The 15,171-nt window shown below is 42.9% G+C and overlaps 1 protein-coding gene and 1 pseudogene across 3 annotated transcripts in view; both read left to right on the top strand.

Annotated features, from left to right (window-relative positions):
• The window catches only part of Iars (isoleucyl-tRNA synthetase), a 54,317-nt gene extending 39,762 nt beyond the window's left edge, over nt 1-14,555 (top strand). For all 3 annotated transcript variants that reach the window (XM_028763213.1, XM_028763214.1, XM_028763215.1), the window contains 5 exons: nt 987-1,092; nt 10,071-10,196; nt 11,588-11,731; nt 12,520-12,672; nt 13,976-14,555. In XM_028763213.1, coding sequence (XP_028619046.1) covers nt 987-1,092; nt 10,071-10,196; nt 11,588-11,731; nt 12,520-12,672; nt 13,976-14,058 — 612 coding nt within the window. In that variant the 3' untranslated portion in view covers nt 14,059-14,555. The remainder of the gene's footprint in view (nt 1-986; nt 1,093-10,070; nt 10,197-11,587; nt 11,732-12,519; nt 12,673-13,975) is intronic.
• On the top strand, nt 4,009-5,331 carry LOC114617607 (annotated as a pseudogene).
• Nucleotides 14,556-15,171: the final 616 nt, after the last annotated feature.

The raw sequence follows: 15,171 nt of genomic DNA, 5'->3' as shown, positions 1-15,171 counted from the left end.
GCAGCTGGTGGCATTATATCCACACTCAGGACAGGAGAGCACTGGCTGGGCAGGCTCAGGTAGCTTTCCCTTTGTGTAGCACAGAAACCAGGGATGGTGTTGCTGCCTCTAGGGTGAGGGTTCCCACAATGAGCCCCTCAAGATAGTCTCTCAGTGTGCCCAGAGGGTGACCCCATATCCTGTCAGCATGAAGCCAGCAGCAGAGGTGAATATGGACTAAAACACTGTTCTGAAAGTGCTCAGTAGGCTCTGAGAGGAAGGCCAGGAGAGGAGGAGGGAAGGAAGGAAGGCAGCAGAAGCTCACTCATGGCAGTTCTCTCACGGAAGGCAGCCAGGGTGGGGAAACGGCTGTGCTAACCCATTCTGTCTAAACTGGAAGAGAGGATGCTATACAATCTGATAACTTTCATTAAAAATAAGTGACAATTGACACAGTTATTTAGCTTGTTGATAGTGTGTTGCATACTTGGTAGAATTCCCTGTCTATGGGCAGTACTTTAAAAAAAATTTACCCTTTTGAGATTAATATAACTTTTTCATTTCTCCCTTCTTTTCCTCCTTCCAAACCCTCCTGTACACCCATCCATCTCTTTCAAATTCATGGCCTCTTTACACATAGTACTTTTAGATGTTGCTATGAAAATTTGGCACCGCACCGAGATATAAAAGATGCTGGACCATAATTCAGAACTACATCCTTTATTCTATCATTTTTTTTCCTTATTCCTAATAGCAGGATAGATGAGGAAGGGCAGTTAACTTCTCAGGTGACAAAGTCATATTCTTGTTTTATTCTCTGTCTTACGTATTGCTTACTTTCTGGACTTATTTCAAATGAGTATCTATCATATAATTAGAAGACAGTATCTTTGAGAGAGCAGGTGAGGGGGTTGAGTTTGTAACTGCAGTGCTCGCCTGAGCAGTATGTGCCTTGCTGTGGGGCCCAGCACAACCACACCGTTGCTGATCACACTCTCTCCACTCAGTTAAAGGGGTCCGAGCTGGAAATCACACTCACCAGAGGATCGTGTGTGCCTGGCCCTACTTGTGCTTATGTGAACCTTAACATCTGTGTGAACGGCACAGAGCAAGGTGAGTGTAGATGAACCATGCGTGCCCGGCTTAGTTTAGTTACCGTGTGCTCTGCGGCTTAGTGTTGGGCTCACCGTCCTCTTGTCTCTGGCTGAGAGTTGGGATTACAAGTGTCTTCCAGTATGGTCTCCTTTTTTTAGTTAATTCTGTAACAGTGTCATAAGAGAATTGGTAAAATTTGATAACGTTCATCTTGTCACCCAAGTGAGTCCTTTACATAGTGGATAATGGACCTAACTGGATTTGCGTGTTGGAGTCAACATTGCTTTTCCACGTTTGTCCTGCTGAGACCACCTAACACCCCGAGTAGTCTGTGCAAAATCAAACATCATGCCAGTAGAGGGAAGAGTAGTCCGTGAGGAACCGTGAAGCTAAGTGACAGCAGTGGGCGGTCCCTCTGATCTGGACTTTCCTCACTTAACCAGTCAAGAAATGTCTCAAGGAAGTCCTGCTTCCTCTGGAGAATGGATCAGGACAGGAGCAACTTAGCAAGGTAGAGTTACTAGACAGTAATTGTTCTCTTCCACCCAAACCCAGCAGGAGAGAAAACCCAGCAACTATTACTCCACCAGTTCCCACACCAGGGCCAAACCAGCCAAGCTAGGCTCAGGGTGCTCAACCCCACAGTTGTCACAGAGGAGCACAGACCATGTTTCATTATGACTTTATGATTCAAGCCCTTCTGCCCAGTAGCATCGAGGAGAAAGTAACAAAGCGGGTGACCCACTCGTGACTACATGGCAGTGACGAGGTCAGTGCCGAGCTAACACAGTGTCAGCCTGGAGCCCATTTTGAGCAATAAAATGGCGTTGCGTTTCTGATCGGAGAGGTGTTGGTGGAAGCCTAGCAGAGAGTAAGAACTCCTTCCCTTAGTACCCCTGGACAGAAGTCCTGATCTTGATGTCATACAGTCTTGTAGAGAACTCTACCCTAGCCATTCCCTTCTGGGGTTAACTATGTAGTGCCGCCCTTTCCCTGTCAGTGTGACATCACAGTCAGCTAAAATAGATAATGGTGACACCTAACACGTCTTTGTCAGGCTAAGAAGGTAATTCAGCTGATAAGAGTATTTGTTCTGGAAGCCTGAGGATCAGAGTTGTAATCCCCAGCACACATGGAAAGAGAGCTAGAGAAGGTCATAGCTGCACATGCTTGTAACCTCGGCACTGGGATTGCAGATATAGGTGAGATCTCAGGAACTTACAGTCCAGACAGCCAAGACACAACACCACGTCTCAAAATCAGTGAGAGACCCTATCCCAAGGACAGAGAGCAGAGAGGACACCCCACATTCTCTTTAGTTCTGGCATGCATACTTTCCCACTCATGTGTGCATCGGGCACACACACACACATATGATATAGACCACATACACGTTTGTTTGTTTGTTTGGAATTGTTGAAGATACCAAGAACCAAAACCAATTAAAGCTGAGTGTGACTAGATAATTCATAGCTACAAACACTGGAGTGTCTTGAATACAAAACAATGAAAATAACATATTTCTCAGGTTTCTGGAGAAGGAAAAGTGTGAGATAAAAGTTTCAACTGTCCGGTAAGAGCCTATTTCCTGGTACATAGGTGGCACCTTGCTGTGTCTTCACATGGCATAAGGCCTGACCAGTTTTTATAATCTTTCATAACAGCATTAATCTGTTCATAAAGTTTCCAGCCTCATGTGCTAATGCTGTATCAGAAACTCCATTTCCTAATGGTTCTGGTTGCTAGGATTTCTACATAGTGACTGGGAAGAGGTACAAGTGAAGCTAATATTCAGATCGTAGCACTTTGCTTCCTGTGTCTGTAAATTTGTCTGTTTCGGCAATTGTTGTCTTCTCCTGGGGAGATGAGTAAAAACATCTGTATTCTCAAATAGAGTGAGCCAATGACAGACCAAAGAAATTCTTCCATCCAAGTCTAGCTTAGAGAACCAGTGCTTACAGGAGTTACTCAACTTACAAAGCATGGAAGACCAGGAGGAGTTGCTGTCACTAGAAGCCCACCCCAGTATAGGTGAGAAAGGTTACATCCCAAAACCTGTCTCTCCAAGCAGCTTGGCTAGTGGGAGAGTCTCTTCCACAGCAATTATTACATTTATATAAATCTCAGAAAGGTGCCTTGTGAATCTGTAAATTTCAGGGACTAGCTAGATTTGTGAATTGTTTTCTTCCTGAGACTTAGAAATTTTAATACTCGAGTCTTAATAAAAAGCTTCCCTCCTGGGTGGAATATTTCATTGTGATGGCAGCTGCTATACAGAAGTGATCCCACATGTTAGGAAATTTTCAGCCTTTTTCTTTGTATCTTTTCAGTTCTCATCTTTCAAATCCCTTTAAGACTCCACCTGTAGCAATGCAGGTCAGTTTTTTGACGTACATGAAGTGATGGGCCGTGCCCTCCCACTTGAACATTCTTAGGTTGAACCTTCTATGAACTAGGAAAGATGACATAAACTTACTTCAGTGCTTGTTTTGTTGTTGTTGAGCCGGTTAAATAAATAAGCTCTATAAAAATTAATTGTACAATACCATCAGGAAAATTTTGACACTAAAATCACTGTATAAAAGAGAAAATTGACCCACTGAACTTTGCCAGAAATGAAAGGCTCTGCACGGGTTTTAGAAAATTTACTAAAATTTATTCCGAGGAGGTTGAAAATAAGATATAGACTGGAAAATCTTTAACACCAAAGCAGGAAGAGGTGTGACATTTAAACAGTAAAGACACCATCTGATAGGGACTCACATACAGTAAACCCAACTGTAAATACAATCCAGTTAGAAAATAGGGTAATTTATTCAGGAGGCTATACCAATTTTAGTAACATGCATGAAACAATTTACTATTGTTAGCCTCTAGGGGATTGAACATTAAAAAAGACATCTAGTGGTAAACGCCGGCGCTCACGTGCCGGACATGGCGGCTGACTTTCTTCCTCCGTCCGTAATGGCTCAGCTGGGAACCCTGAACCTCAATAACGAGGTTGTAAAGATGAGAAAAGAAGTGAAGCGAATCCGGGTTCTGGTCATCTGAAAACTTGTCCGAAGTGTTGGCAGACTGAAGTCCAAAAAGGGCACTGAAGAAGCACTGTTGAAAAACCAAAGGTTGGCCCAAAGGTTGCTTGAAGACATCCGTGCCATGAAGGAGCTGAAACCCGATGTCATAACTAAATCTGTTCTTAGTGATATCAACCTTGAAAAAACTTGCAAACAGCCAGATTGTACTGCAACTGAAAGAGCAATTGCCAGATTAGCAGTTCACCCTCTTCTGAGGAAAAAAAATTGATGTGCTAAAAGCTGCTGTCCAGGCCTTCAAAGATGCAAGGCGGAATGCTCCGGAGGCCGAGTCATGTAAGAATTCTTCAGAGGAAAGCCGGTGTAAGGACATTGCAAGGTCAAAGGATGATGTAAGTGAGTCACAGCATCCTGAGAGAACTGTTGTCGCTGAGCAGAAGGGGAAGGATGCCAATGCAGCCGCAAAGAAGGCAGGAAGTGGTTCAAAAGAAAAAATGGCCAAGATGGAACGGGGACCCAAAGCAGTGGCTACTCCCCGTTCTCTGGGGAAGCCTTCAGGAGATGATGCTGGGGTTAAATCTGAACACCAGGGGGCCCCAGCCCCAGGAGACAACAACCAGGGGAAAGCATCAGCCAGGACCACAGAGGACAGTGTGCCTGAACCGGCTGACAACAGTGGCAGTGAGGAGGCGGTGAGCGAAGAGGAGAAGGAATATTTTGATGACAGCACTGAAGAACGGTTCTACAAACAGTCTTCTGCATCCAAGGACAGCGACAGTGGTGATGACTTCTTCATTGAAAAGTCAGACGGACACGAAAGAAGGAGTGTGGTATCCATTCCTCAGCTAAGGAACAAAAGCCCCTCCCAAAAGTGTCTTCCAATACAAATACACTTGAAACCCATTGGGATGTAAGAAACGATAAACATACACTGATTCCGGAAGCCAGGAAGTTAGAATCCGTGTTTTTCCACTCTCTATCTGGACCTAAAAGCTCCAGAAGGGATCCCAGAGAACAGGCCCCCAAGAATAAACCCCCAGATTTTCCAGAAAATGAACCTCCAATCAAGAACCAGTTTACAAAGCATCCACACAGAGGATTTGAGAGTGTGAAGCCTCAGCTGCACGCACCTCTGCATCCTTCCTGGGAAGCAAGCAGGAGGTGGAAGGAGCAGCAGTCCAAAATCACTGTGTTTCAGGGGAAGAAAATTACATTTGATGATTGATTGATTGCTGCCTCTTTCCAAGCTTTCTGTCAAAATTTCTGGTTTTGTTTTTAACTAGCCTGTTATTTAAACTTCAATTCAAAGTCTCTTTGAAAGAATTATAAAATACATTGTTTTTCTTTTTTATGTGAATTTGGGGAATATTTACATAATCTTTTTTATAGATCTCTAAATTTGTTTCATAAGAGTGCTTGCCCCAAATTATTTCTTACATAAAGTAATTTAAATATTACAGAATTTTAGATTTTCTCATTCATGATTACAAAATATATTTTGCTAGTTAAGCTTTGCCTTTTGCCTTAAAAATACGGCAAAAAGGGCTCAGGAGATAGCTCACTTCCTGAGGCCTGATGACCTGAGTTTGACCTCTGAGATTCTCTTGGTAAGTGCAGAACCAGCTCACAAAAGTTGTTCTCTGACTGCACATGCAGTGTGGCACGTGCATATGCTCACACACACACACACAATAAACTTAATATAAAAAATGTTAGGACATCTTTAAAATAATAGTGGGAAAATAAATTAGAACTAAAGTTATTTTTATAAGCAAAACAAATGACAGTTTTTATTGTGGATATAGAAATAATATATAAATAAATTATTAATCTGTCATAGTTGCAGTTACTTGTGACTTATCTTTGCAGTGTTTAAGCAACTTGCTTATTGTAGCAACACAACCAAAAATTAAATTCTCAGTACCTCTGCAGTATTTTCATTCATTGAAGAAGAATGGGTAGGTAGAGCCCTAGGTTTTTCTGTCCATAGACCAAGTTCAGCATACAAATGTTCATGGTACGGAAAAGTTAGGCATGGTGTCTAGTCACTTAGCCATATATTGGGGTACAGCACTGGGAATTGAATCTAGGGCCTCATGCATTCTAGGTCTTGTATGTGCTGTAGTACTGAGGATCTTGCTGTGGGGCTCAAGCGGGCTTGGGTTTTTACTGTCCCACTGCTGGAGATGCAGGTATTTTTTCTTGTATTGAGATGTAGAAGAGGAGGGATTGAAATGGCTAAGTAGAGGTTCTTTAACTCCTAAAGAACCACCTACTTCATACAGTAGAAGTTACTACTCTAAAGGAAAAGAGGTTTTTAAAAGATCTTCAACTATTTCCTTCTGTACTCCTGTGGAAGACAAGAAAGATCATTAGTTAATTAAACAGTGTTAACTGAATTCCATGTGGCTTGCATATTAATTCTGTTAGAACAAGGTAAAGCCTTCCACTCAGCCTCCAAGCCCTTAGTTAGCAAGTCTAGGTTCTGTTTTACGAGCTTAGGGATGTCAGTAATTAGAACAGTGGGTTCAGTTTAAGGTGGAGATACAGCGTTTTCTTAAATCTTCATTCTAAGAAACCCCTTCTTCCCTCCCCCCCCCAAAAAAAATGTAATAAAAATGTGTGTGTATGCTTCAGCAAATTGGAGCACTCTCTACAGATTTGCAAGTCTGCCTTAAGTTCCTTGGGCCAGGAGTCAGAGAAGATCCACCTGAAAGTTATAGGCAGACTTTACATTTACTGCTACATTTTATTACACGATGAATTTACAATGGCAGTAAACTTACCTTAGAACCAAATTTGTTCCTGTTTTGCTGCCGTGACTCCAGATGGAACAGCTGCTAGTGTAGGGTAAGGAATCTCAGTTTCTGGTGACTTTGCCCTTAATGTCTGTAGAGGTTCAGGTTATTTCAGAAAAGGTACCACAGCAATCAGATATAGTTAAACATACTGCTGAACTCTCTAGCAATAAAAATTCTGTTTTTTTTTTTTTTTCAGACTAAAATGCAATTCAAAGGTTGAAAAGCCTTGGGTTTTTAGCTTTTGGTTATCTTACTATAATATTGTCCTAGCAAGTCTCCCTGTTGTATAGGATCACAAACTGTTTGCCTGTGAGAGCCTACACTGTCCCACCTGCTTCCTGGTGATTTTTGTCTCAGCCTTGATTATTCTTCCTATCCATTGCAGAGATTGACTTTCTTCTTCTATCCATTGCAGAGATTGACTTTGCAGCAGATCCTTGAGGGAGCTCTGCAAGTCTTTCTAAATCCTCCTTCTTTGATATTTAACATCACAAGTTCTGTTGACATTATCTTACCTCAAACTTTAGTAGGAGACATACCTACTAAATACCTGTATTATCTGCCCAAGAGTGCTCAGAATGTTAGCTGACGCCTCTGTGCATCAGCTAGTTAGAGCTTGGTTGGTTCTTTTTCTTTAACCTGCAGACGTGGAGTCTCAAAACTGAAAGAAGAAAGTGTAGCTTGCATGTTAATCCAAAGAGAGGGAGAGAGAAAGGGAGAGGGAGAAAGATAGGTATTAATGTGATTGCATTTTCCCTTAAGCTGCCTTTTCAGAAACACTGGCAGTTTGACATTAAGACTGCCATAAGCAGCAGAACACTTTTAAGGTAAACAGCACATTAATTAAAAAACTTGAAGGGAAAGCTGAAGAAGTTACTGTCTGTTCATTGGTGCTTTGGAAATTTCTGGCATTTTCTAGAAATCAGACTATGGGTACCCTGCTCAGGACCTAGTTGAAGCACCCTCAACATTTACCAGGAGGAGATCACATCCTGGTATGTAAGTGATGAAAGCATGTCTATAGGTGACCCCTCAACAAAAGTTTCGATTTCAGGGACTTTAGGGAATCTGTCAAATTAGCATGGTGTTAAGCTACAGGAAGAAGACTGCAAATGGTCTTACACAACAAAAGAACTGAACTTCACAAAATTCAGACACTCGCCAGCCTTAGACAGGCATAGGGTACTGATTTTACAAATACTTTATTATTTAATGTGTCTAACAAATTATACACAAAGTGTGTCCCAGTATACAAGGGGCCAGCAGTAAATAGAAACGGAGGAAGAGCAAGTATTGAACTTCACTTCAACAAAGACAAAGTAAGCTAAATTAAATCATTTCCAGCCTATAGAATTAAATAGTTCCAATAGGAAACTGTTTTAAAGAGATGAAAAAGTATACTGTCTGATCAAAGTGGAGGAGGAATTAGAAATTATAAAGAAAGGCATGATGCACATGCCTGTATTGTGTTGAAACTGAAGTAGTAGAATTGAAAATGAGGTTAACCTAAGTCAAGAAACAAAATTATGAAGAACCAAAATCTGAAGTCAGGAAGTGCTACCAAGTTAAAAAATTGAGAAGGGCTCTTTTTATGCCAATGGAGATGATGCTGTTTGAAGAACAGGAAATAAAAGACTGAGCAGCTTTGCTCAAAGGTTACAAGCACTTGCTATGTGATTCTGAGGACCAGAGTTCAGAGAACAGCCCCCAAGAGAGGCTGGGCATCCTGCAAAAGGCCTGTAACCAGCTCCAAGGGACCTGACGCCCTCCTCAGAGCTCTGCATGCACACACAGTCACATTCACACATTCATGTACATGCATTTAAAAAATTCAAAACCTAACGTATTCGGAGACCTACTAACCACTACTTAATATACCAGTTTAGGAATAATGGGAATTTTATGTATCCAGTTTACAGTCAGCTAGCTGTATTTCCCAAAGGCTGGGAAAATGTGTTTCCATTAAAATTTAAGGATGAATGTTCACAGTGTAAATAATACATACACAATCAAAATACTCAAACAAAATGTGATCTATTCTAGAAATGAAATAGTGATACTATAACATGGGTAAAACTTGAGAACATACTAAATGAAACCTCTTGGATAAGTTATTTGTCACTGTATGTTACAGTCTGAGTTTTGGTATAGTAGATAATAGCCATCAAACAGCCAATCTGCCCAACATTTAATACCAGTTTTGCTATGCAAGTTCACTCAGCCTCTTTGGTTTTCAACATGCTCTAGTTAACCACAAGTACTCCATTTTCCATTTTGTGTCACCCCTTGGCCTGCCTAGCCAAAACATCAGCCCATAAGACAAAGTGAGAGAACGTGAAAGGAGTTTGTCATGATAAGTTGGGCTCTTTGTCTAAATGAAGTTTGGTGTATAATTTAGAAAAACATTACCAAGTCAATCTTACTACCCATATCAAAACAATTTCCTGTCAACCAATATGATGATTTAATTGTAGCATAAATGTCCATGAACAAAGACTTAAACTGAAATTTAACCAGGAAAAAAAAAAAAGACATCTAGTGACATGATGTTTTTACTTGTGAGTTAATTACAAAAAACTACAATGAGGTATTACATACATTTGAAAGTAACATTTGTGCTTATAAGGATGGAGAAAACCTAGATAGTGAGTCATTATAGAAATTATGTGTAATTGAATATAACTCAGCCGGGCAGTGGTGGCGCACGCCTTTAATCCCAGCACTTGGGAGGCAGAGGCAGGCGGATTTCTGAGTTTGAGGCCAGCCTGGTCTACAGAGTGAGTTCCAGGACAGCCAGGTCTATACAGAGAAACCCTGTCTTGAAAAACCACCACCACCCCCCCCCCAAAAAAAAAAAAGAATATAACTCTAGGATGTTAGCATTAAGGGCCACTCTGTGTGTGTATGTGCATGTGTGTGTATGTAATTAGTATTAGGATTTACAAAGTGCAAAATAAAAGTTTGAGTCTTGCAAAGGATGAGGGCAGGTGGCTTGGTACCTTTATTCCTTGGCCCACTGAGGCTTGCCAAGGCCCCTCTAAGCGGGAATGTGGTATTTGCTTGTATGAGAGTTGGAAACCCCTTTGCATTCTTAACTTCCAAACTTAATGTTTTCTCTAAGTTTTACTTCTCTAAATGAGATCTTGTTTTTGTGGCTTTCCAGGCGGAGTGCTGCTCCTGGAGAATCCAAAAGGTGATAATCAGTTGAACCTCGTAAAGCTGAAGAGCATCGTTACCAGCATATTCGGTGTTAAAAACGCAAAGCTGTCAGTCTTCCACGGAGATACAGGTATGTGGAGAGCGAGAGGACATCTTGTCATTTGCTCCAGGTGGCTTGGTGGTCTTCATTTGGTGTCCAGTGTGTGGCAGAGCCGTTGTGTTTTCCTGACTCTGAGGCAACCTGCTCTTTAGCAGTGTCTGCCTGCCGTGTCTCCCCTGTGGTATGACTGAAACCTGGGACTTACAGGAAGCCCTCATCCTCCCTGTCCCTGTTAGCCATGAGACATATCAGGACTCGGCCCTCCCTGCTGAGCTGTGAGTTTATCAGGTTGCTGAGCCTTACAGAATCCAGACCCGGGATCCACTGTTAAAGAACTAGAGCTTGGGTCAGGGAGGTGGCTCAGACGTGACACTTATGAGACCGACTGGGTCAGATCCCCAGCATCCACCTATGGAGCTGCGTTAGTGGCACCCATGAGATCCCAGGCTGTGAGGCGGTAGGATCCAGGGTGCTCACAGGCCCAGCCAATGAGAATGAAGTGAGGTCAGTGAGGTGGCTCAGCGGGTAACTGCGTGAGCTTTTAAAACTAAGAGAAGTGGAAAGCAATCAAGAGGGGCACCTAATGTCAGCATTTGAGTGACACATGTACACATACACACACGAACACACATGCACACACAGACGTATACAAACACACGCACACAATCACATACCAAACACACACACATGCACACACACATGCACACACACAAACACACACATACATACGCACACACATGCACACACACATACACAAACACACACAACTCACACACACACAAACACACACACATAACTCACACCTTCTCACAAGCACAGACACAAATGAATTAAAACATGTTTGCTAACTTTATTGGTTTTCGGATAATGTTTCACGGTAAATTTTGAGATTACCGTAAGAGAGGATGACAATTTTAAGAGGACCCGTAGTATACAAGGAAGATACTGAAAGAAGAAAGACTATTTACATTGAATTTTAAGTTATGGGTGCGGGGGTCTCGGTCTCTCTCTCTCTCTCTCTCCCTCCCTCCCTCCCTCCCTCCCTCCCTCCCTCCCTCCCTCCCCCAGGCTGACCTGGAACTCACAGAGAGTCACCTGCCTCTCTGCCTCTAATTAATTTAATCTGCTGGGACTAAAGGCATATGCCACCACTGCTTGGCCCGGATTGCCTATCTGTAGGGCTGTCCTTGCGGAGCTGGAGGTAGAGGGTATGCTTAGCATGCAGAAAGCCCCAGGTTCAATCCCATCTACCAAAAAAGCCAGTTTCCTACTCTTTACTCTTTGGTTTCATTAAAGTCTGGCTTGGTAGACGAAGCAGTGTCCTTTGGTAAATTGAGTGGAAAGCACCACTGAGGACGGATAATAGTGACATTGCCAGGAAAATAGGAAAAAGCAAGTGACTTCAGAATTGCTTCTTTTAGAAATACAGAACCAGACTGATTTGCTGAGCCTCAGTGGGAAGACGCTGTGTGTGACTGCAGGAGCATCCCCGTCTCTCGTCAGCAGCCCCAGCGCCCTTCTGTGTCAGTACGTCAACCTGCAGCTCCTGAACTCAGAGCCACAAGGTACGCACGTCCTCAGCACTCTGTTCACGGAGCACGGGACATCAGGCTCCTCCCAGGCTCAACTCCCTGACCTAGCCTTCAAATCAACTTCAACACACAGACACCAGCCAGGCATGGTGTTGCATGCTCACCTGCAATCCCAGCACTCAGGGACCGAGGCTGAAAGATTACAAGTTTGAGGTCAGCCTGGGCTGTGTAGTGAGACCTCACCTCTCCATATTAATGAACAAATCATTGACTCCCATGCTACTTCAAGGCATACAGTTGTTTTGGTTTTGTTGTTTTGGTCTTTTGGTATATTTCTGTAGAAAAACCACCATCATCCTGACAATCAGAAAACAAAAATACCCTCGAAGGTGGAGATTACATCTACTTGAAATGACGTGCCCGAACTATTGGCTAGGCAGTGTGAACTTTTGTTTCTTGGAATCTGTCCTGGAAAGTTGGACACCTCTGGGCTCAGCCCACAGGCAGCATTGCTGCCTTCCCTAACATTTCGGGATCCTCACTGTGCACGTTTCTGCTGAAATCCTTGTCTCCTCACTGAGTGTGCACTGAAGATCAATTCCCCGGCAGCTGGCTTTCATGTGCCAGTTTCTCTCATTCCCCCTCTTCCTCACCTCTTGAGCTATTTATTTTAAGATTACTTCTGTACATCCTGTGCCCCTGCTTAAGCTCCTGCACCCACTTCACAACCTTCCAAGTCACCGGTTGGTGCTGTCTGCAGCTGCCACTGGTGTAGGTGCGTGAGTTCTTGGAAATAACCCAGTTTCTTCTTTCTTCCCTAGAGTGTTTAACAGGAACTGTGGGCACCCTCCTGCTTGAAAACCCACTCGGACAGAATGGACTCACCCACCAAGGGCTTGTGTATGAAGCAGCCAAGGTGTTCGGACTGCGAAGCAGGAGACTAAAGCTGTTCCTGAATGAGACTCAGACACAAGGTGAGGCGGCCATGACCCTCTCTGAAAGGACCTGGCGGTGCCAGTGACTGTGTTTTGTCTGTGAAAAGGAAGTTTCGAGTATTTGTCTTGTTTTGTTTGTTTTTGCAGTTTCCTCAAATTTACCATAATATAGTTCAAAGTAACAGTAACCTTACAGAGAGGCGTAGCTGAGCGTGGAGTGTCTGCCTACCACGGGCGAGACGGGAAGGACCCCCGGTCCCACAGCATTTAAATTAAAGTAGGGATAGTAAGAAGAGTTCATTTCTTTAGAAATAACCTGAACATTCATACTTCTATAATTACTGACTTTAAAACCAGTCTCTTCAAGAATCAACTCTGACCAGAAACTTTTAGCCTATAGTCCAGCCAACCCCATCCCTTTTCGGTCTATAAGCATGCTGTTTGCATCTCCCACAGAACACCTAAAGATCTAGAACAAGAGTAGACTTGTTTCTCAAGGTTTCTCACATAGGCCTCTCTACAGCCCACTTCTCTTGCCCTCTGACCTTAAGTGCTGCACTCTGCAATTTTCAGGCTGATCTCTCTCTCTTGTGTAAGATGTTCTTTCAGATTTAGCTTCTTTCAGGATTTCCCCTTGTCCTTGATGTTCTGGAATCGGACTGTAATGTGCCTAAGTTTATTATATATATGATGTGGACATGGGGGCGTGTCTCTGTGCTGCCACCACCACTCCTGATACCAACACAGCCTCAGGCATTTCCTCAAACCACCCTCAGATTCAGTAATTTGTCAGAAAGATTCACAGACTCACTAACAGGTTCCATACTCACAAATTGGTTATTATACCAACTAGTGCTAAGCAGAAGAAGAGACGTGAAGGGCAGAGTGGGAGATCACTAGAGATTTAAGTCATCCTTCTTCATGGAGGAATGGTCAGTGTCACCTCCACCCATCCCCAGGAGTGTGACCACGTGGTGTCACTACCCAGGGAAGCTTGGTGGGACTTGGGACCCAGAGCTTTGCTGAGGATTAATATGTAGGTTCAATTAATCCAGTGCCTGCATGGTTGGTCTTTGTCTCACCTGTTACCATCCATCCCACCCACTCCACAGCTCCCTGCCCTGAGTCACCTCGCTAACATAAGCTAACATGTAATCAAAGCCCTACTGTAAACAACAACAACACACCTCAGGACATGCCAGAGTTTAAAGATTCCCCCCTAGAAGCTAGGACAGAAGTCAGAGTGGCCTGAGGATGGGACTCAAGATAGGCAGTTAACATTTTTATATGTTTACTCGCAATATGTGGAATATTGACTTTTTGAAAATGTTCTCTCTTCTAGAAATTACAGAAGATATCCCAATGAAGACTTTGAATATGAAGACTGTGTATGTTTCTGTCTTGCCAACGACTGCAGATGGCTAACAGTTATCAGTGTGCTCTCAATCAGTCTGTCCTGAATCTGCCCATCTCCTTTTGCACACACACACACACAAACACACATTCTTACACACACACACACACACACACACACACACACTCACACACAGACTCAGTGAAAGTATCTCCTTGGGCACATGTCTAATATGCTGCTTTGAACCCATGATTCAAATGGGATTGACTGACTTGAGACCTCACATCATGTTCGCATTTAACCTTAAACACCTATGCAGTCATGTTGGGGGAGGGTCCTAATGTTACCTCAGCACCACGAAGCTTCTTTCTATACTGGAGTTCTTCGGTACAGAAAGTGGAAGTGGCATAGTACATATACATATATATATGGCCTTGTAAAACTGATTTGAGACCTTGTGAAGAAATGGATATGTTATATATTTCTGCTACCTGGATTTTCCTGGGTAATTTGATGAAATATTTTACGTTTGATTAAATCAAAACAGTAAACACTCTCTCAGATACTGTATTGGAAGTAATTATTATCCCATAGTGCTCCCAGAGAATCAGCTGCCAAGACAAGATGAGGTGGTTGTACACATGTTACTGGAGGAGATGTAAGTGAAGGGTCATGGGTATCAACAGGAACAGATGCTACAGACACGTCACATTCACACGATCTGACAGGAGAAAAGGAAGGAGAGTGATCTGGAAAAGCCTGGAGTGCAGAGGAGTGTGGATCACAGCAGAGACAAGGAACCATTGCCAGAAAAGTATGCGATGCCAAGGGAGGAAGTGGGAACACAGGGCGTCTAGAGCTCAGAGATCCCACTGTACAGAGTTGGTCTTCATGTCAGCTCGCTCAGGCCTTAGGGCTCATTTATAGCATGGGCTTTTTTTGTTTTGTTTTGTTTTTTTATTCTTATTTTAAGGATACTTTGTTAATGTAGTTCTTATAAATGTGTGCATTGCATGTGTAAGGAACATCTGAAACCTCTGCCCAGGGGTGTGTATTCGGTATTATAATGAGTCACCTTAGGACAGCCAAGGGATTTAGTTTGTCTCTTGGGGTTTCCAGCCATCTTCTTTGGCAATAGAGTTTCTTCTTGTTTTGTAACATTTGCAAGAGACTTTCTTGCCTTC

The sequence above is a fragment of the Grammomys surdaster genome, unplaced genomic scaffold (genome assembly GCF_004785775.1).
Source record: "Grammomys surdaster isolate TR1022 unplaced genomic scaffold, NIH_TR_1.0 137, whole genome shotgun sequence".
Taxonomy (NCBI): Eukaryota; Metazoa; Chordata; class Mammalia; order Rodentia; family Muridae; genus Grammomys; species Grammomys surdaster.
Note: the sequence above shows the minus strand (reverse complement) of the source record. Positions and strands in the feature narration are given on the sequence as shown.